This window comes from Mirounga leonina, unplaced genomic scaffold, assembly GCF_011800145.1.
Source record: "Mirounga leonina isolate KUSES-001 unplaced genomic scaffold, KU_Mleo_1.0 Mir_117, whole genome shotgun sequence".
Taxonomy (NCBI): Eukaryota; Metazoa; Chordata; class Mammalia; order Carnivora; family Phocidae; genus Mirounga; species Mirounga leonina.
In genome coordinates, this window is record NW_023270274.1 from 501,085 (window position 1) to 523,569 (window position 22,485).

The 22,485-nt window shown below is 52.8% G+C and overlaps 1 protein-coding gene across 1 annotated transcript in view; it reads left to right on the top strand.

Moving 5' to 3' along the window:
- LOC118007269 (gamma-2-syntrophin-like) overlaps window positions 1–22,485 on the top strand; it is a 193,253-nt gene that overhangs the window by 57,615 nt on the left and 113,153 nt on the right. The window contains exons 5-6 of the mRNA XM_035000255.1: window positions 7,829–7,872; window positions 7,969–8,010. Of these exons, the coding sequence (XP_034856146.1) occupies window positions 7,829–7,872; window positions 7,969–8,010 (86 nt within the window). The remainder of the gene's footprint in view (window positions 1–7,828; window positions 7,873–7,968; window positions 8,011–22,485) is intronic.

Genomic DNA, 22,485 nt, shown 5'->3' on the forward strand with positions numbered 1-22,485 from the left:
TCATGTGTCCATTAGCCCTGCTTTTCAAAACCTCGACTAATCCTTATTTTGGGGCACGCCATTGGATGCTTCTTCTTAATACTTGTGACCAGTTCTTCACATTGTGATGCCAAAGTCCCTACTTGGTCCTTACCTTTCTAGCTGTATCCCACTTTCTCGTGCTGCTTCTCTTTCGTTCTTCTGTTAATTAAGCTCATGACGGGCTTCCCAGCCTGTGTGCTTGCTTCTGTGCCAAGTGTGTAATCGGCACCTGCTGGGGAGCCCTTTCTTGCTGGTGCACGAGGTCTGGGAGCCAGGGACACGAGGACGTGGTGACAAGTAGAGAAGCAGGTATGGCAGCTGTCAGAACATTTAATGCAGTGAGCTAGAAAACACTTCCTTTTACAGACTCCAAGTTCACACTGAAATTTTTCCTAATTTACTGTATTTTATGCATAAATTTCCTAAAATATGTGGTTTTAACTATATGACTTTTTACTCCATTTGTTAATAATTAATGAGCCATAAATGGTTACCAACTAGAAAAAAAATCTTAGAAATAATGTAGTAAAATTATCTTTACTAAAATTAGAAAACTCCAGCATTTCATACCAGTCCACCCTCTGGATAGTGGGGACTAGTCGGTGAGCACTTATTCCTCAAGTCTCTTGTTTATTTCAGTGTCTCCCAAATATGCATCTGAGATGATGCTGCATTTACCTTGTGAAGAAATGTCTAAAATGTATACAGGAAATGCCTATATACTTGTGGGCTTTTTTTTTTTTTTAATGAGAATACGAAGGAATATAGGGGTCAAATGAAATAGTGAAGAACTTAGACCCAGGACACCTAGGGTCCAGTGCCACCTTTCTGCCAATCTGCGTATGGTTCCCCTCTGTCTGTTACCTCCACCCTTCTCTTACAACTTTCCCTATCTCCTAAATACATCCTGGATGCCTGTTTCCTTTCCAGTCCCAGGGACATGGAGATGGGATGCACAGGACCTTTGCATGCCTCCCTGAATGCATGCATGCAAGTTGCCGTGTTTGTGTGAGTGTATGTGCATGTGCACATGTGGATGCCTACGTCGGAGCCTGTTCTATGTATCATGTGTACACTGTATGTGTGAGCATGGACAGAACATGTACATAACCAACAAGAGATTAAGCTTCATAGTTGAAGGTTAATTACCTCTTAAGGTGTGTAGAGCAGATGTGCTTTTGCCAGTAAGCAGGATAAGCTGCGCTCAGGTCTGTCTGAGGATGTAATTAAATTTCACGATCCTGGGGCTTTGTGGGTGGTGGACTTTGGATGGCATTTCAGAAGAGCCGGCCCTGGAGCCTTGAAGCATGTTCCTGAGGAGCTCACTTGTCCTGGTTGGGCTTCACTGTCCTTGCTGTGAAGTCATCAGTGTGGAGATCTTGCCTGGCTCTGGAAGTCAAGCTTCTCTCAGCGGGCATGCTGAGATTCCACACGACAGCGGGAAGCTGGACCAGCTGGGTCCTTGGGTGACCACCGAGGCCGTGGGGGGCATCACAGCCCCCCTGGGCGGGTGCTGTGACTGGGCCTTCACTCCCTCTTCTCTTCAGGAGGGTGCCACAGCTCTGGGGAGCTGCACTCTGCCCGGCGGCCTCTGCCCCCACAATGCTGACGGTCAGGGCCCCTCACTGGTTTCTCAGAATCCAGGGGTGCACAGAGCTTGTTCCTGGCATCCCCACCTTGTGCAGCTCAAGCGGATCCTGTTGATTCTGCCAGTGAGGAGAGTGGTATTTAGTGGGTGGGGAAGTCTTTCTGGTCTTGGCAACACCTGGGAGGCGAGAGGGGCCCCACAGAACTTGCTCAGTGCATGTGGCATTCCCCTCACAGGCTAGTGGAGAGGTACGTCATGCTGTGTTGTGTGCCTTGAGCCCAGCCAGCCCGCTGTGTGGGATGAGATCAGTCTCAGACGTGCGCTGCCTGCTTCCGCCAGGGGTTGAGTGTACCTGCCCAGGCCCACCTGCTCAGGATTTGCAAGTACAGGCTCATCGGGGTGGCTCGCGGGGTGCTGGCGATGTGATCACCCCAAATCTCACTTAAAGCCCTGAAATGGCCATAGGCAGTAGGATTTGGCCCCTTCCGTAAAGGTTACTATGAAGATTTCATCAGAGCCCGAGAGGAGTTTTGTGTGAGTGTGGCAACTCACACTGAGAACACACATGTGTTGTGTGTGTCCACATCCTTTGAACTTAACACTCTATGTGGCAGCTCTAGAAATCTCCCATGACCCTCTCCACTCAGAAAACCGTAAATGCTCAGGTGGACATCCAGCCCTTCGAGTGTTGCTGGCCATGGTCACCCGCTGACCCGCAGGTTTCCTGAGGCGCATGCCCACCTGCAGAAGCTCCACCTTGCCTGGCTTCCCCGCACCCTCTCGGGATGCGGACTCCCCCACTCACCCCTAGTGCTTGGTCACAAACAGGGTCCCCATGAAGGGAGTGTCTTGAGTCACACACGTACCTTCTTAATGATATTTATGTTTTTAAAAAGCAAAAGGAACATCATAAGCTTCTCTGATTCAGTTGTTGATCGCAGAAACTTCTTGGTGTGCCCTGCTCTCCGGCCTGCAAGGGGCCGAGCTCCCGCAGTTGCAGTCTTGTGCTTATCAGACCTCCTCCAGTGTCTGAGCTGTGTGGGGTGCAGCTGTGGGTCTCCTGGACCCCTGATTCCAATTTTACTTTTTTTTTTTTAAATTATATATTAGAGAGAGTGAGCATGAGCGGGGGGGGTGGGGCAGAGGGAGAAAGAGAGAGAATCTCAAGCAGACTCCCCGCTGAGAGAGGAGCCCGACATGGGCTCCACCTCACGACCCTGAGATCATGTCCTGAGCTGAAATCAAGAGTGAGATGCTTAACTGACTGAGCCTCCGAGGCGCCCCTCTGTTTTGCTTTGGTATTCTCACTTGTATTTAGCATCTTGCTGCCATGAACATGTCGTCACAATATAGGATCGGTGATTGATTTATTTTCATGTCCATGATATTTCATCAGTTTAACAAATGCATGTTACAGCTTTTCCTGTCTGACCCCTGTTCCATTTGACAGAACTCCTGTATGTGTAGCCCATGTTGAGGTCTTTGCGACCCCTGCCATCTTGCACACCCTGGTAAGTGTACGACAGGTACCAGGAGAGCAGAGGGCCAGCCTCAGGGAGCGGATGGAAGAGTCTGAGCTGCCTTTTTGTAGACTTGAACATTTCACAGCGCCACGTCCTCGGGGTGTCACTGCTCAGACCTGGGGGCCTGTGTCCTGGGTTCTGGTCTTGCTGCCCGCAGAGCTCCTCACCTTCCCGTCCGTTCAGTAGAGGAGTGTAGAATGTAGGCTAGACATGCAGGCCCGTGTGCCCACACGGGTAGAGGAGTCCCTTCCCCTAACTCTTCCTGGGGGTCTGTGAATCTTGGTAGACTCCTTCTCTTTGAGATGGGTTAACCTGGACCTGACCGGATTTGTGTAGATGTAGCCTGAGAAAGTCCTTTCACCTTGGGGTGGGTGAGTGTGGAGCTGGATTTGGAATTTTGAGGCCAAACTACCTCCCCCTGCTTCTGTAACCAACCACGTTCTACTCTTCATCTCCAGTGCGCAGGCTGTATGAGGTAGAGGGTCCCAGGGTCCAGCCCTGGGCCTGGTTAGAGCTGGAGAAAATTGAACGAGGAGTATTTCAACGTTCCTTCTTCTTTATTGTAGACGAATCAATGAAAGGTATGTTTTTACAGCCATCAAAATAAACAACTTAAACAGACAATAAAAGAGAACTTCAGCGCTGAAGAGAAATGCAGCAACCTCGATGTTCTGGTGGATCCCAGGCTCTGAAGGATGGGTGGGACGTGACTCCTGTGTGGGGAGAGTCTTCATTTTCAGCAGCCCACGGCAGAGAGCTCGACCAAAGCAGAGCAGGGGACTGGAGGCTGCCGACATTCCTGCTTCTGAAGGTCGCTGCGTGTGAAGATCAAGGGAAGCAGGTTTGCACCAAGGACCCAGTAGGCTGGGCTGCGGCCATCCCCTGGCACGTCCCCCAGTGCGTCCCCCGGCGCGTCCCCCATGGTGCCATCTGCCCCAGAGGCACCGGCCTGGGACCTGCTTGGCCGTCACTCCTTACATTCTGCCAATTCCATTGACTGTGTCGGCTTCCGCTGCTGAGGGCCATCCTGGGAGATGGAAATACCTTTTTATTTACTTCAAAAGGTCTGAAATCCCTTAAATTACTTCAAAAATTTAGGTGTTCCCATTGTCAAGAGCACATCTCCCTGGGGCTCCTAGGAAGGAGGGGAGAGGTCCTCTGTGAACACTTCCGAGGACTGACGTTCAGCCCTTGCAGCCCTTGCAGGCCTTCGAGGCAGGTGCACTCAGCCTCCCTTGTGAACATGGAATAATGGCGTCTGGGAGAGTCTAGATGGTGAGCAAGGGTGCTGTTTTGGAAATGAGCTCAGTGTGGTGTGCAGACACTGCCAAGCGCCGCTGGGACTGCGCTCAGACCCGAGGACCGTCGCTCTGTGGGGCCCGTCTTCTGACTGGCTACTGCAGATGCCACCAGTTTGCTTCACCTGACGTGAAGTATCAGGTGAAACACGTATGACCACGACACGAGGTCGCCGCGCACATGGCTAACGGACTGGCATGTGCTTGGACCGGGTATCTTGTGGGGCTCAGGGTGTGGAACTGAGGTTGGTGGTCATGAGCTTTTAGGGCTTCCTTGGTGAGCACCAGGGCTGGTGCGTGTCCCGTACCTGCGGAGATGGTGGAGACCGTGTGGGTGGTGGCCTCTCCCTCTGCATCTCACCTGCCTCAGCATTGGGAGGATCCATAAGCAAGGCTGCCCTTGAAGTCGGGCTGAACACGGCGCCAAGAATCACGTGGAGCCCCACTGCTGATGTGAGTCTGTGCTTTGGGCAGAATTGCCGAGAACGGGGGATGTCCTGGACGTGGGCTTGTTTTCAGAAAGTTAGACCAGACCACAGAAGATGATGAGTCTCTCTCTGATAATTCTGGTTTTGCAGAGACTTGTGTGGGTTCTTCTTGAGACATCGGTCTCAAAAAGATACCAAATGATTATTTTTAACAGATCCCTAACACCATCACATTTTTGTTATTGTTAATTTTAATAGAAAAAACTTTTACTTTTGTCCTTTTCTTTCTCACAAAAGCGAAGACAAGAATATTTGTTTTAAATACCTGAGCAGAGGTCAGTCTCAAAGGCCATAGATACGCTCTGCGAAGGAGCAGTGACTTGAGGTGGTTGGTGCACGGCAGGGACAGGGACACAGACCGTGGGGAAGGGCAGGGGCTGTGCAGCGTCTTCGGGGAGGCCTGACCACAAACTGGCCACCACCTGAGGCTTTTCCTTGGTCAGTGTTCTGCGGAAAGGAGCAAGACAGAGACCCCTGAGAGCTGGCAGAGGCTTCCTGTGGGAGCGCTGCCACGTGGTGCACAGGGAGGAAGTCAGTTCGATCACACCGTGAGAACACGGCCCCAGGAAGAGTCAAGGGGTTGCCTCAGTTATAAGGCTGATCCCCACGGCCAGAGAGGGGCTGCTTCTACGGCTGGAGCGGGGCTGGTCCCATGGCTGGAGAGTGGGTGGTCCCACGGCCACAGAGGGGCTGGTCCCAAGGCCAGAGAGCTGAGAACTTGGGGTTCGGACAGGTCAGGTAGAGCTGGGAGTCAGTGGGTTCTAGGCACAGACACGTCAAAGGGATAGATCACATATACACTTGAAACAATTACATGTCCATATACAAATATGTTAATATTTATTGAGTAGATTTGTGTAATTTTGCAGATAAGAACCTCACTATTCAAACTCTTAAGACTTCATATCTGAATGTCTGGAAACAAAAGAAAATATTTTTTCAGATAATGTTGAACTTCTCACTGCCTGAGTTCACTGTTCATATAGATGACATTTTCCCAGAAAGACTCGGGGGATAAAAGTGTCCTTCACTGATGTTCACTGCATGGCAAGTATGTGCAGGTCACTAAGGGAGGGTTTCAGAGGGGTAGCCCGGCCCTGAAGGATGCATGATAGCAGTGAAATTAAGTCCCTTCCTGTGACATGGTGTCTAGGGCCTCACACCGTGACCCATGACTACCTGTCCTTAGTGCTCCGTCCCCTGCCCATCCTGCCTCACCCCGTTCCACCTGACCAAGCCTGGTGTGGACCCCCCCTTGTTTCTGTTCAGCTTCAGGGCAGAACTGTGTGTGTGTTCTAGGTTTTTCCGAGGTCCTGCACAATTAAGTCCTGCACCTGGGGTTCACCAGACCGTCTGCACCTCTCGTGCTTGTTAGAGCTATATGTGGATGTGGATGCTACCATGCATAATTTTACAAAATATTTGTATAGTCAGTAGTCAATAATCCTTCTGTTGCCTTGTGTGGATTGTCACCTGATAGACTTGGGGCCCCTGAAATCAGCATTGTCCTGTTCCCTGCCCCCAACTCAGAGCTGGACAGGGTTCGGAAAAACAGAAGGGTGGGGAGAGCGGAGAGAGACCCAGAGATAGACACGGAGAGAGACAGGTCACACCGCCAGGCCATGCAGGCTTTCTGGGCAAGGTTGCTGTGTAAATGAGAACATTGCTAATTACCTAAGTACCATTCATTTAGTCAATTCAGTACCATTACATTTAGTCAAATAAAGGCTGTACTGTATTTTCAAAAAAGTATGTCAATGACCAGATATAATATTAACAATTAGCATTAAATGCATTCGGGGAACATAGAGAATTGCAGTGTTAAAAGAGTAGCTTATTATTTGGTCTCCAATATTTAACCAAAGACTAAAAAATTGAAACAAATTCATAGGAGGGTGGGAATTCGAGATGCTTTACATTTTGGGCAGATGTGCTCATCTACTGGAAGCAGCTGTCCCCGCCCCTGAGGACTGGAGGGGCAGTGGGGACGGTGCCGTGAGCCTCTGTCGGGCTCCCCAGGGCATGTTCCCATCTGTGTTCTCCGCACCGTCTCCTTAATTACAACTGTCTGTGTAAATTTGTTCCCGAGAAAGTGCGGAAATGCTGAACAGCTTTTGGGATTCCTGTTCTGTTGTCTGTGCCGACTTAATAAAAGCCGGGAATCAGACTTTACACATAAGGTGGTGAAATTCTTCATTAGGAGGAGGTGACACTCGTGTTCCACATTAAACAACACTTACACGTCTGCGAAGTAACTCTCTTAATTGCTTCAAGTTGGCTGTTCAGCCTGATGGGTGGGGTGCCTGCTGCTTGGCTGCTGATGTTTTCCCACACCTACACGGGCCCATGCACGCGCGTGTGCACCCATGCAGTCCACACACATCCATGCACGCCCAAGTGCACTCACATTTGCACGCCCCATGCACACTGACACACATGCTCACATGCACATGTTCACACACATTCACCAACATGAGTGCACACGGTCACCCACACACATGTGCAACACAGTCACACCCACACATGCATGTGTGCACACTCACAAGCATGCACATTCCCCACGCATGTGCGCACTCGTGCACACACATTCACACACATGTTCACACACACACGTGTGCACGTGCTCACACGCTCACCCACACACATGCACAACACATTCCCAATACACACACGTGTGCATACACTCATGGGCACACACATTCCCCACACGTGCACACTCATGCATGCGTGTTCCCATGCACACATTCACCCACAGACGTGCACACACGCACGTTCCCACTCATGCACGCGCATGTGCCCACACACAAGCCATTCCAGTTGCTGCTGACACTAAGCTTGGACAAGTGCCCTAACAAAGCATGACGTCCCTGAATGTTTCTTAACACATGTGCCCCTTTTGCAACCCTGCAGCTGACCAGACAGGGATGTTGTTCGTAGGAGATGCCGTGCTGCAGGTCAGTATTGCAAATGTTAGCCCTTGGCTCTGTTGTTACTTTAAACTTCTAGTGACCAATATCATCCTCAAACTTTTCAATTTGTCATCTTTTCAGGTTAACGGCATTAACGTAGAAGATGCAACCCATGAAGAAGTGGTGAGTGTGCCTCCTTTTGTAACTTTTGTTCTGCTTGTTGTATATTCTTTTGTTGTGATTACTTTTCTCTGTAAATCATATTTCACTGAGTGTATTTGTGAACTGGAAAGAACGCTAGAAAGACTTAGCAGGTGCCTTGCCGGAGGCCCTGTGAGATGCCCGTGTGCGGGGAGGTGCATCATGGACACTGCGATGGGCCTTCACAAGCTGTGCAGGGTGAACGGTGCCGCTCCCATTCTAACTGGGAAGACTGAGCGTTGGGGAGTATGGATGCTGCCCAGCTGGTGGTGAGACGTGTCTGTCAGGTGTCCCCTTATTGGCTTGCTCTCACACGCTTGTGTGTAATGTGGGCAGACACCTTGCAGGACATCTCGTAATGCACACACCTGGTGATACCTGGGACGAGGGCTCATCAACATGCATTTGCCCCAGACTTCCTTCTGTGGTCAGGTCAGACCACAGGATGCAAGGAAGGATGGAATAAACACCCCACGGGATGCTGGGCACAGAGAAGCTCTGACATCCGTGCACAGGGCATGGCTGATGCCAGGATGGCACCACAGAGCGGTGGGGTCAAGGTCGCAGGTGCCGTCGATGAAGGAGGGTGACGTCGATGAGGGAGGGCGATGGGGACAGCCACAGGTGCAGCTCAGTGCAGGGGTGGCACCTGGGGGAGAGGAGGCGAGACCAGGAGGAACGCCTGGTCCCGGAGGCACTGGTGTGGATGCCTCTCACAGGGAGCTTATTCTGAGGGTTACAGGGTTCCCAGCACACTTTCAGTCTGTGAACATCCCCTGAAGGGTTGGCGTGTGGACACCCCTGCCTCAGGGTTTGTTTTCCCAGGAAACCAACCATTAGCTCCAGGTGAGGGCAGACAGCCGCTGTGCTGGAAGGTCCCCCGAGATGAAGCACACTGAGCTTCCAGGACACCTGCTCACAGCCCGTCTTGTTTGCTCACCTGCGAAGAATCCGTATGCACCCCCACCTCTTCCTGTGGGTCCCACGCATGGCTCCTGATCTGCGCCAGGCCTGGAGAAGGCGCTCGCAGTCAGCATAAACACGTACTGGCTCTCGAGGGACACACAGTTTGGGGTGTATGTGCATGGAGTGTTTCCAGCTGTCCACGTTCTAAGCTGCACGTCTGTGCTTTCTCTGCAGGTTTGCTTTCTTAGGGTGAAGAAAGACATAACTCACAGGGCCCCGTGCACCCCGCCCCAGCCCAGAGAAAGCAGGCAGTGTTCACCCAAATGCTCATCCTTGAGTGCATGATGGGCAAACCTTATAAACAGAGCTATTCCAATATTGGGTACAAATATACCTTTAAATCACATTATCAAATGATATGTCTAGATTCTTATGTGACAGAAAAGATGTGGTTTTAGCACTACTAATGAGACAGATTCCGTTTTTCAGATTCATAAAGTTCATAAAAATATTAAGTTTGTGAAGGCCTCATAAATCACGTAGCCTCACACCCTCATTTTTCAGAGTAAATCCTAGTTTCAGTTAATTCTAAAAGGAAGAATGTCAGCTCTGCTTGAACACAAAGGATCCACAAAATGAATCTTCCTCATGCACATACCGTCCCAAGCTTCGGAATAGTTTTGCTACATGACAGGGGCAGAAATCTGCTTATTTGCATGTAATACATATGTGGGGATAAGCCTACAGCTTCCCTCTGTTTAATACACTCGGGTTTTTCTCCACATCGGTATCTGCTTTACAGCAGCCGCAGCAGGGTCAGACTGTCCATGGGCAAGTTTGTGTCTTGGGCAAATTCTGAGACACGTCATCCGAGACAAAGGAAAGTCACTGAGCCTGACGTGTGCGGGGAGGAGCAGGGACCGGGGCGGGTCTGCAGGCGGGGCTCACGGGCAGGCTAGGCTGAGTGGGCTGGGCTGACAGGACCTCAGAATGGCCCACCTGACAGATTTCATTTTCCCTGCAATATGGTCAGAACTTTTAAAAAGACCTTTCAGATATGAGAGCATCGTGGTAGAAAGTTACTTCTAGTCTGATGTAGCAGACTGAGTTCTTGGGTACTATGAACACATTGGTGAGAACTGCCCTGATCAGTAAAAATTCCTAAGTCTCCTAGTTGAGTCAAAATCAGTCCTTTTTCACATGTTTCCATACCCATCCAGCCTCAGTAAGGCCTCAGGGCAGAAACAAAATCAGTCACATGTGTTAAACACAGAACAGAAGATGGTGTGGAGCTCAGAGCAGCTGCGTGTCCCAGGCTGTGCCCACCCACAGGAGCACCACCACTCACCCGGCGCCCCTCACCGAGGTTCACTCCGTCTGTTAGAAGGGGGGCTCGCTTTCCCCAGGCCATTCTCACCTGACAGATATTTATGGAACATGTCTTATGCTGGAACTAAGGGCATCGAATCGTGCATAAGCCAGGCCTTGCCCTCAAGGGTGAGTGTGGTCTGATGCGGAGCAACGCGCTGCATTCACATTGGAGGAGAGCCACCCTCTGCTCTCAGCTCAGCTCCTGGCAGAGACGCCCCTCACCCTGTCCCGGTGGAGTCGCCCTCTGTCTCCTCCCACCGCCTCCCTACATCCTGTCTTTTGGGATCAGGTGTTATCATCCCCTGCGTCTCTGCTCAGGTGAGAATGTGCCCAGAAGCTCCATCACTATGAACAGACAGTGGCTCCAGAAGCCTTTCCATCTCGTGAAAAGGAGCCTTGGAGCTGGATCAGACACGAGCCAAAAAGCGTGGATTAGACTGATGGGTGGGCAGGTGGATTATAGATAGAAGACTAGATGACCGATGGGTACAGAGACATGTAAAGATAACTAACTGACAATATTTTCTTACTCACGAGCTGGGGAATTGCTGGGGGAGGTGGTTCTCCACCCCAGGGCACATTAGAATCAGCACCACACAGAGATTTCGGGAGATACGTTAGTTTCAGCACGATGTCTCCATAATTTCCAGACCTCTTAATTAGCAGTGTTCAAAATCACAGGAGTGGGGAACACAACTTGTAAGGTCGCGGGTGTGGTTTATGGGACACAAGTGTCATGTGGCGGCAGTAGGGGGTCGAGACTCCTGCTCATGTGCTCACCTCTTCCACCGAGACCTGGTCCAGCCCAGTCTTGTATAGACCAGTCCCCCTTGGAAAGGTCGCTGCCCACGTCCAGCTGTGTGGCTTTGCAGGGCAGGTGATGTTCGAGCCTTGGTGGACAGTTGCTTTGTGTTGTGGCTCGTGGGCCTGTGGTCAAGCATTCAGACCCTGCCAGAGCCCAGCTGCAGCTCACTACCCCAACGAGCTTCTCCAAGAAGACAGCATTCACTAGCAGATATGGTTTTATTGACATGGCTTTATCCCCAGACCCAAGGGTATGCATGTGGCTGTCCTGTTAGCCTCCCCCAGACGCCGCCTAGCAGTCCCGTCGATGTGGACGCTCCAGCACCTTGGGTGGCGGAACCCTTGCATGACGGTAGCGTGGATATGCTGCTTCTCAAAACTGGCTGCCTGATGGGTTGTCGGGTAAGTGGGCAGAGCAGCGTGGCCAGATGTGGTTTCTGTTCCCGTCAGAACCCACAGAGACCGCTGGGAGTTTTGTTGTCTTCCTAGCCGGAGGTCCGACCTGCAGCGACTCGTCCTTCAGCCTGGAATGCCTGATGTGCCCCAGGCCACCAGCAAACAGCAAACGCACGGAGGTTGCGGGCTCGCGTCTGCCGTGGGGCCGTGTCTCGCTCCCCCTGGCACGTTACCAAATTCTCCGAGGTGTTACCTCATTTTCCCCAAGTGGAATAAGCATGATGCCACCGAGGTAGCAAACCAGCAGACAGCCCTGGCAGAGGCCCCATTTCCTGTAGACGACAGAAGGACAGGCGGACAGATGGCCGGCGTAGCCCTGAGGCAGGAGAGGAAGGACACAGTGCTTCCAGCCGGCAAGGATGGAGAAGGCGAGACGGCCGCGTGAGCGGTCGCACCCGAGGGAGCAGGAGCAGGGCACGTCGGGGGCAGCTCTGTAGTCGTCGTCGGGGTCCGTGTGTTCATGTTTACAGTGGAGCGCCGTCGTCACGGCTGACTCACCTGCTCCGCCTGGGCCGGAGAGGCACGCGGACTGGGAGCGTAGGACGAACCGCCATTCTTCCCGTCCTTCCTGTGGCCCGGCGGCTGGGCTTCTGTTGCGCCAGGAGAAGCGGTTCTGAGGGTTTCCACAGGCCCCTTCTGACCGTGAGTCAGGAAGCCAGCGTGGAGATGCCGCCGGTTAGTGAATACGTCTCTTCAACTCTATTCAGAAAAGGGAAGAATCGCCGCAGGCTGTGTCTACAGCCCCAGGACGTGTGTGCGGTAGGCTCAAGAGGAAGGAAAGGCGACTGTCGCCTGGCCCACCATCGTGGGCTTGGGTCCCTGAGAGGTGGCCTCAGTTCGGATCCAGCACCGATGCCGCACGTCCTTCTGTGGGAGCCAGTGGGGAGGCGGGCGGTACAAACGTTCCTCCTTAGGACTCTGCCCCGGATTCAAGGGCAGCGGTCCTTGAGTCGACTCGGTTCTGGAGGCTGATTGAGGCTCCGTGGCTCTGCTGTGAGAAGTCAGGTCTGTCCCATGAGAGCTCAGGAAGGGGAGTCTCGGGAAGGCGAGTGGCTGCCGTGTCTGTGAGTTGCTGTGGGACGGAATCTGCGCTCACCAAGTGTGGTGACCCCAGATCACCTCCCCTCTCCCCCTAAGCTGTCCTGCCCCAGCCCCCAGAGCAGACATGCTGAAGAAAGTGTTTTCTTTCTTTGAAACTGATTTATTCTCAAATTTCAGTTCATTCCGTAAGTTCTCAATTCTTTCTCACGGTGGCTTCTGTTGGCGGAAGGCCAGCATCCCGACAGAGAGAAGATGACGTGGTTCGTCCGTGGAAACCCATGGTGTTTTTCCTGCTGTGCCGGGACTTCAGGCATAAGAGCCACCAAGCAGTAATCCAAGGGCGATGTCAAGGATCACATACAGCAAAGGAAATTTTAGATGATTTACCCAAAACAGTGCAAGTTAACACAGAAGGGAACTCTGAGTTGCAGCTGCCTGGTGTAAGATCCTGAATGGCTCGGATATGGTAACACCACGTGGAAGTGCCCATTACCTTCACAAATATTATTCTGGGAGAGTCAGGAATGTGAAATTTGCCGAGGCAGTGGGAGATGATACAGGCCTGATTGTGGTCTTTCTTGAGGGAAGAGATCAATAGTTGGAAGTGTCTTATATTTTAATTTTACATTTAAAGGAACTAAAGTGGTAGCTGTGTTCTTTAAAGGGAGGGGTTGAAATGAAAAAACTCATTGTGCATTCTGTTTGGGTCTTTCATCTCTGTTACTGGATTAAGAGCAGCTCCTCAGCTAAGATTTCAGGAGCAAGCACAGCTTGAGGCATGACCTCCATGGTCATCGCAGAGCAAACTGTCCTGTCACGTGGACCTGGGGGTATTTTAAAAACATGAAATATGGAGAGACCTCATGGATACCTGGTCCAGCCCCTCATTTCACGCAGGAGGATTTTGAGGCGACCAGGGACCTGGTGGTCCGCTCCCGTCTGTGTGGACTAACACGGAGGAGGAGCAGGGGAGGAGCAGGCTTGCCGGGGCTCCAGGAGGTCCCACTCCCGTGCACAGCTGAGAGCCCAGGACGGGTGGTGAGCGGGGACACTGTGCTCCACGTGGCACGTTCCTGTGTCCGGCCAGCACAGTGCTAAGCAGGAGTCACGTGACGGACACGTTTATAGGCTGCTCTCTTGTGAGGTCCTCAGGACTGTGTGATCAGGACAGAGCAGGAGAGCATGCTGCCGATTCCTGCAGAATCTTCCTCAAAGATGAGGAAGACGGGCCAGCGGCTCCTTGAGGCCGTGTGGGTGTTCCTTACAGCGGGCTGCACTCCAGCTCGCACAGAGTGGGCTTCCGGGGATGAGGGAAGGACAGAGAAGCCAGGAAGGAGGAGGACGGTCGGGGCCGTGTGGGAAGTCCCTGTCCAACCCGCGGCTGCGGCCTCACTTGCGCCCCCCCCGCACCCCCAGGTTGACCACGGCTTTGGGCGCCACCTTCCCTGCAAAGCCCAGGTGGTGATGCTCAGCAGGCCCCCATGAGTGCACCTCTTTATTCCAGTTATTCTCCATGGACGTCAGTAAAGTATTAGAGACATGTCCTGGGAAGAAAAGTAAATGAGCAATCCCCTGGTTCATCCCGTGGGGGTCGCTGGACCAGTCAGTGGTTAAATTGAAGTGAAAACACAGATGTTCTTGTCGAGTGTGCATGTGGGTGCGTGTCTGCACGCCGGTTCGGGAGAAGTGAGGTTAGGGGTGGCAAGGTGAGGGTTTGGCAATGTGACACATGGACGTTTCTGGCATTTTCCTCACTGTTGAGCCAGTTCTGATTACATCACGTAAGGGTATCAATGTTAATAGGATTGGAAGCAAACAGGGTCACTCTAAACCAGTCAACTCCAACAGGAAGGAAACCCAGGTGGTAAAGAGATCACAGCTCTGCCTTGTTCCCATCGGTAGACCCCCATCCGCGGATCTGCACATTGTGGCCACTCTCATGCCCTTAGAAGTCTACGGCTCTGAGATGTGGGGAACCAGCAGGCCGGAAGAATCTATCTACTTAGGTGCTGGTGACAAAATTATCTATGCCCATCCTGAACTGAGGGGTAAAGTTTGATCTTGACTTTTTATCTGACATTTCTCCATTATTAAAATGTTGCTCACTGATGTCATAATGTTTCCTTGGGAAAGACTGCATAATCACAAGTCCCGTAATAAATAGTGAATCACACTTAACAGCCTGTACTTGAAGGTTTGGAGAACTAGTTTCAGATGCTGTTTTGACGTGGATGGTTTTCAGGCAACAGTCGAAAGGGGTCAGTGAGACACCTGAGCTCATATTTCTGATGCTTACCAAGCAAGCGCTTGCCTGGCAGACGGTTGCAGGGAATGCCAATGAGCATCTTGCTTCATAAAACACGGAGACCCATTCATGCCTCTCCGGGGACCCCCCCCCCCCGGGGCTGTGCATGTCCCTGTGGGGTTAGCGTGTCAGAAAAGGAAGACAGAGCAGTTTGTGACACAGTCTCTGGCCTGCCTGCCCAGCTTCCTTGGGTGCATGTCATCGTGCAGAGCATTCTGCAGTAATGCCCTTTCTTGGGTGTGGGATGTGTTGCTCATCCAACTCCCATATTGGTCATGAGACTCCCACGGTAGGGTGCATCAGCCAGGAGAAGGCCCAGCTGGAATTGGGAGTATCACGGTGAGAATCGGAGCAAACCCTTTTCCTGCTGTCTGAGCGAGAACCCTGCCTTGCTGGGGAAAGTCGGTGGGCATCCTAAGGGCTTCCTTACCAACATCCACGGACTCGAAGAGCGTGACCCATGGCCGGTGGGTGTCAGGGTGGAGTTACAGAGTGCGCTCACTGATCGGTCATGGTTTGAGGTCATGGACTGGGGGCCTGATTGGTTGTCATGTGTTTGACAAACACTTCTACTTCCTTCTGAGGTAGAACATGATCGACCGTGTTCTGTGATCATGTGGAAAATATCTGCCATCCTGCATCCCTTTGAAGGAAGCCAGGCATTGACGGGACACTTAGAGATTCCCTGCCCCATCTTCATGTCCCAGAAAACCAGCATGTTCCAGGTTCCGTCCAAACGCATGGCACTGAGCTGGAATGGCCTGGAATCCCACCTGCGCCAGCCCTCTGCTCTCGCCACTGTGTGTGTACCATCCCTCCAGGAGGCCTGCTACATCCAACCTGCATTGTCCCCGTGCCGCCTGCGATGCCAGTGCGGGGCCTTCAACTCATCATTGCTCCTCATTTGATCTGTTTCCAGGTCCAGCCCATCCTCGGCAGAACCCCCAGCGGCCTCTGCTCACTGGAGTGGAGCTGAGATGTTTGGCTCTGGGAAGACCAGTCAGGTTTGCGTCCTGGCCAGTAGCCTGTGCACCACGTCCATCCGAGGGACGGTCACGTGCTTTCTGCTTATACTTAGATCATTTATTCTTCCATATATTTATATTCCTAATAACATATTGTCTTTATAACTCAAAGGAGTAGATCCTTTCCACGTGTCATTCAAACAAAGATAATCCAATTTTTTTAAAAGATTTTATTTATTTATTTGACAGAGAGAGACACAGCGAGAGAGGGAACGGAAGCAGGGGGAGTGGGAGAGGGAGAGGGAGAAGCAGGCTTCCCGCCAAGCAGGGAGCCCGATGCAGGGCTCGATCCCAGGACCCTAGGATCATGACCTGAGCCGAGGCAGACGCTTAACAACTGAGCCACCCGGGTGCCCAAGATAATCCAATTTTTAAAATGTGGCTCTTTTCCTTTACATATTTTTAAATAACCATCATATATCAATATGTCAGTTTATTAACAGTTTTATCTGTCCATGTGGCTAGGCTACAGCACCCAGCTCCCTGGTCAAACGTTAAGCTAGGTGTTGCTGTGAAGGTATTCGGTAGATGTGGCTGATGTTTACAGTCAGTGACTTAGAGTCGAGCAGGTCACCCTCCATAATGTGGGTGGGCCTCATCTAACCAGTTGAAAGCCTTAAGATTAAAAAAATTTGAGATTTCTCTGAGGAAGAAAAACTCTCACTATCAGCTGAAGCCACAAATTCTGCTGAAGGTTTCCAGTCTGAATTCTGACCTACAGATTTCTCTCTCTCTCTCTCTCTCTCTCTCTCTCTCTCGGTCTTGCACACAAATCCAGTATCTCCCTCTATGGCTCTGTTTCTCTAGTAGAACCCTAATACATCACCCGTCATCAACTTCTTTCAAGATATATCTCCAAAGACTAGTGAAACAAAAGCAAAAATGAACTTCTGGCACTTCGTCAAGCAAAGGAAGCAGTCAACAAAACAGAGGCAACCCACAGAATGGGAGAAGATATTTGCAAATGACATTACAGACAAAGGGCTGGTATTCGAGATGTATAAAGAACTTCTCAAACTCAACACCCAAAAAACAAATAATCAAGACAAAGAATGGGCAGAAAATATGAACAGACACTTCTCCAAAGAAGACATACAAATGGCTAACAGACACATGAAAAAATGTTCATCATCATTAGCCATCAGGGAAATTCAAATCAAAACCACACTGAGATACCACCTTACACCAGTTAGAATGGCAAAAATGGACAAGGAAAGAAACAACAAATGTTGGAGAGAATGGCAAAAATGGACAAGGAAAGAAACAACAAATGTTGGAGAGGCTGTGGAGAAAGGGGAACCCTCTTACACTGTTGGTGGGAATGCAAGTTGGTACAGCCACTTTGGAAAACAGTGTGGAGGTGCCTCAAAAAATTAAAAGTAGAGCTACCCTATGACCCAGCAACTGCACTCCCGAGGATTTACCCCAAAGACACAGATGTAGTGAAAAGAAGGGCCACATGCGCCCCAATGTTCATAGCAGTAATGTCTGCAATAGCCAAACTGTGGAAAGAGCCAAGATGCCCTTCAACAGATGAATGGATAAAGAAGATGTGGTCCATATATACAATGGAATATTCCTCAGCCATCAGAAAGGATGAATACCCAACTTTTACATCAACATGGATGGGACTGAAGGAGATTATGCTAAGTGAAATAAGTCAAGCAGAGAAAGTCAATTAGCATATGGTTTCACTTATTTGTGGAACATAAGGAATAGCATGGAGGACATTAGGAGAAAGAAGGGAAAAATGGGGGGGGAATTGGAGGGAAAGATGAACCATGAGAGACGATGGACTCTGAGAAACAAACTGAGGGTTCTAGAGGGGACGGGGATGGAGGATGGGTTAGCCTGGTGATGGGTATTAGGGAGGGCATGTTCTGCATGGACCACTGGGTGTTACACGAAAATAATGAATCGTGGAACACTACATCAAAAATTAATGATGTAATGTATGGTGACTAACATAACATAATAAAATAAAATTTAAAAAAAGAATATAAATAATGGAATAAATACAAAGCGTTATGTCATAGCTAAGAATGGCGGTTATATGTGTGGGGGGGGAGGGCCCAGGGACTGCCCCTTAGAGCTCCGCCATTCCGAGTTCTGGGAGACCAGGAAAGAAACCCAGGGGGGAGCAGGGAGGTGAGGATGGCGTCGATCCCGAGGCCAAGGGGAGTGGACACAGGGCAGAGCGTGGGGAGGCTGGCGGAGGCGCAGGCTGAGGACCGGCCTTGCAGTCTGATGGTCGGGGGCCGGCCTGGGGACGTGAGGGGCTGGCGGAGGGACAGACAGTCTTTCAGGGTTTTTCTGCCGCCGCAGCTGCGCACACGGATGTGCATGAAGGGACATCTGGGGTGGGAGGTGGTCTGTTCCTGCTCCAAGGGGAGCAGGTCGCCAGGTGGCGGGGGCTGCAGGCTGCGCAGGTGGACTCGCAGTCCGAGGGGCCTCCCTCTGCGGAGAGGGGAGGCAGGGCCACTACGCGCTGCAGTGCAGGTGGTCTTATTTCTAGGGAGTCACGGCCTGTGACCCGCGAGGACCAGCTGTGGGAAGAGGAGGCACGCTGGGGTTTCAGCTGAGGGGAGAAGACCAGGAGGAAGGTCCCCTGCAGGAGCGTGGATAAGAACACCTCCTGACGCCCCCGAGAATAGCGGCCATGAGTGTGGCGTGAGACTCCTCAGCCAGACATCGTTCTTCTCCAGCCCCACTGTCCTGCCTGGTGTGTGGGCGGTGGGCAGCTGCTTAGCGGGACACCCGGCGCCGCGGCCAGGACTGGAGACCCCGACGGGCGTCACTGGTGAAGAGGCGTTCTTAGTCTCTGGGGTGTGGGGCTGTGATGGGGGGAGCGTGAGGTCCTGTAGGGGAGAAGGCAGGAGGGTGGACGTGAAGTCACGTCAGTGGGGAGCCCAGCGGCTGAAGCATTCTCTCGGAGAGGTCGTGATTGGGGCGCACGGGAGTGTGGGAGGAGAAGGGGCACGGACACGTGGGCCAGGCTGGGCAGCTGGAGCAGGCTGCGAGGAATGGGCTTCTCACGATACCTCCCGGCTGCATAGGGCAAGAGCTCGAGGGACACAAGGAGAATGTGAGCATGAAGCAGGTGTTACCCATGACAGCAGGTGTCTGGGAGCTTGGGAAGGGGCACGCCTGGAAGCTGGGACGTCGTGTGGGGACGTCCACAGCAGTGTCTGATGTGAGGTTCCCTGCGGACGACTTGGTGAAGGACAGATGTGGAGGCCACTGGGTGTGCAGGGAGCCCAGGCTCAGAGCGAAGCCACTGTTTCCCGGGGATTTACCTTGTTGTGAACCACACCTCCAGTGCCTCTTTAAACGCAGGCTTCAGAGGGACCCCCGAGGGCATTAGGACCAGGAACCCACTGTCCGAGTCACTGGCCCCTTGCTGGGGCACGAAGTGATGACACATCAGCAAACGAATAGTCACAAGGGGCCAAGTAGGGAGGCGGCCAAGCTTTATCTGGTTTTAGTAAATAGTGACCCACATGCGCTGGGTAGGCCCGAGGGTGTGACGTGCCACTGGACTCGCGCACGGGCGTCCTTGCGATTCCTGGAGCAAGTGACTTTTACTGCCAGTCTCTGCACAGTGTCCAGCATTTTTTCCTCACGGACTGAAGGAATTCAAGACGCTGAGAGGGGACAGTGGGGTCACTTAGGTCACAGGTTGGCGGTTTGTGGTTATGGTTTGCAAAGACACAGGTAGGAGCGGAGATCCCGCAAAGAGGATTTCACAGGATTGACTCTGGGTCCCATGCAGACTCTCGGTGCTCAGGCAGGTGCCACATGGACCCACGTGCCAGGCTCCCATGTGGAAGGAGCAACGAGAGGGAAGTTATCAGTGAGGAGGCATTAACACGTAAGTTCTGTCTGGGGATAAGGCAGCGATTCAGGTAGAAACAACTAACATCGTGTTCCTTTGGGAAGCACAGTGCAGTTCTGTCTCTGGGCAAAACCCTTTTTCCAGACTCTTGAAATGGCTCCGTCATGCACACGTATGAGGAGTGTGAGGCGTGGGCGCTGGCTGTGACTAAGGGCAGCAGGACCCCGTGCAGCGGTGCTCCCCGAGGCTGGAGACGGATGCTGAGCTTCCCGTCCCTGCAGAGATTTTTAAGGCAAGGTAGTTGGCCCTGCACGGTCTCCTCTCCGCACAGAAGGTCGTGCGTCAAGGTCACCTTGCCAACTAGGCTGGTACCTGGTCCATCAGGTGCACGGATGCACCGGTCTCGGCTGAGGCTCCCAGATCCAGCAGATCTGGGTGGCTCCCACGACCCGCTGCATGAACTGTTTCTGACTTAGGATACCCTGCTGCTGACTGTGGCACTAACCATTTACAGTAACGTAGCTTCTTTGTTCAAAGTGTGCTGGTTCTACACCTGAGCTTAAGGGGAGCGCTCATAAACTAACCTTTTATTCCCTTACCTGCATGGGAATGAAGTCCCCATGCAGGGACTTACCTGCATAGGAAGTCACACGGCGAACAGGCAGGTTATTTCAACAGACTGTAGCTGGGTGCGTCTAGCATGCCAGGCAGTTGAGGGAAGGAGGATTTACACGTCGGGCTCCCGCCGTGTACACCAGCCGTTCTGTTTGCTGGCGGGGGTAGGTTCAAGATGGCATGCACGTGTGCTTGGTCCTGGGCTCAGCTTCCGTAAGAGAGAAGTGCTGGGCCCGCAGGGCTGACAGCGTGACCACGCGACGCGCACCGAGCCCGTCCAAGCTGTGCGTTTCCAGGGACTTAGCGGTGGGCGGGTGGGGGGTCGGTTGAGCGTGGCTGGTGCAGCGCTGCCGGGGGTGAGGGGGCGGGTGACGGATCTTGGAATTCACGCTGAACAAGGAGGGGTGTCAGGTGCTAGCTTGGGGCGGATGGTCCCAGGGACGACAGTGTTAGTGGGGTCAGCCTCGGGAACAAGCTGGAGGACAGACGTGGTGGTGCAGATGTGGACACACAGCAAGGCCGGACGTATGACCTTGTTCGTATGGTCGGGTGAGCGATCCGACCCCAGGGAGAGGAGAAGGCCAGGGAGCCCATGGGCCGCGCATGCACCTGTGTGGGACCGTGCACCCGCGTGCGTGCGTGTGTGAGAGAGAGCATGCGTGCGAGCGTGCGCCTGTGTGTGCGTCCGCGGCGTGCATGACCGCACCGAGTGGTTTCTTCGCCTCAGAGGCCTCATGAAGTGAGGTGAGTTTTAAGGCGTTGTGGGAAAGTTGTGCCGACGGCGTGGCGCACTTGCCCTGCGCGTGCCCAGCCCCCGACGTGGACGCAGGGCTTGTGCCCCGTGAGTGGTGTCGGGAGGCGATCAGTTCAGTGAGGTCGGGGGTCCCCGAGCAGGATCGGTGTCCCTGCAGGGAGGGACCTCACAGCTTGCGCGGCCCGTGCACGGCTGCGGCCGGGGAGCGGCTCCCCGGCGTCGAGCCCCCGGCCCCCGACCTTCGGCCCGATCTCGGAACCCCGGCCGACGAAGTCCCCGCCCAGCTGCGAGGATGCCCGGCTCCTGGAAGCCTTGCGGGGCTTTCGTTGGGAGCTCGGGAGAGCTCCTGTGGAAGCTGAGTCCTTTGGGGAGGAAGGTCGTTGACGTCCCTGCGGGCTCTGAGGGCACGGCTGCGAATCAGAGGCTGGAATCCGCTCCCGTTTCCCGGTGGGGACGGAACGGATGTGCCCCGGGGCCAGCAACGCAGGCGGACGGGCGTGATGCCGGGTTTTAATTAGAGGCAAAAGGTGGGTCCGTGTCGCTCTGGGCGGAAAGGGGCTGCCTGGCCTGGACGCTGGAGTCGGGGGTCTCCTCCCGGCAGCTGTCACTCTTCAGGGATGGCGTGGGGGGAGAGAGCGCCTTGAAGTCGTCCGTCCGGTGAGTTTGGAGGCATCAGTGATCAGCGCTCACAGATGGTTTTGAACGCGCATACACGCTGCACTGAACTGGGGAAGGTGCGCAATGAAGCAGAGCCCTCGCGACCCGCGTGTGGGAGCCCCGAGCATCACGGCGGGCACAGGGGCCGCGGGGAGACCCTCCTCCGGTAAAAATGCCTGATGCTCGGGGCCACTCGCCGCACACTTCAGGGTCACTCAGACAAAATCAGCGTGTCCACAGTGGTTTCTCCGTGAGGACCCCGCACACCGAGCTCAAGGACAGAGTCGTGGAAAGATGCAGCGGGTCCTTTTGGGGTCAGTCAGCCTTTACCAAACGGGTAGGAGATTTTAATGCTTCAAAGTAATTTCGTCTTCAGAAAGGCTTGTGAAAGTTATTAAACGTAAAATTGCTGCAGATATTTTAGCAGGTGGGGTGTGCATGTCTCATTTCAAGAAGAATTTGGAGGGCGCCTGGGTGGCTCAGTTGGTTAAGCGACTGCCTTCGGCTCAGGTCATGATCCTGGAGTCCCGGGATCGAGTCCCGCATCGGGCTCCCTGCTCGGCGGGGAGCCTGCTTCTCCCTCTGACCCTCCCCCCCTCATGCTCTATCTCATTCTCTCTCAAATAAATAAATAAAATCTTAAAAAAAAAAAAGAAGAAGAATTTGGAGCGGGCTGGCTGGGAGCATA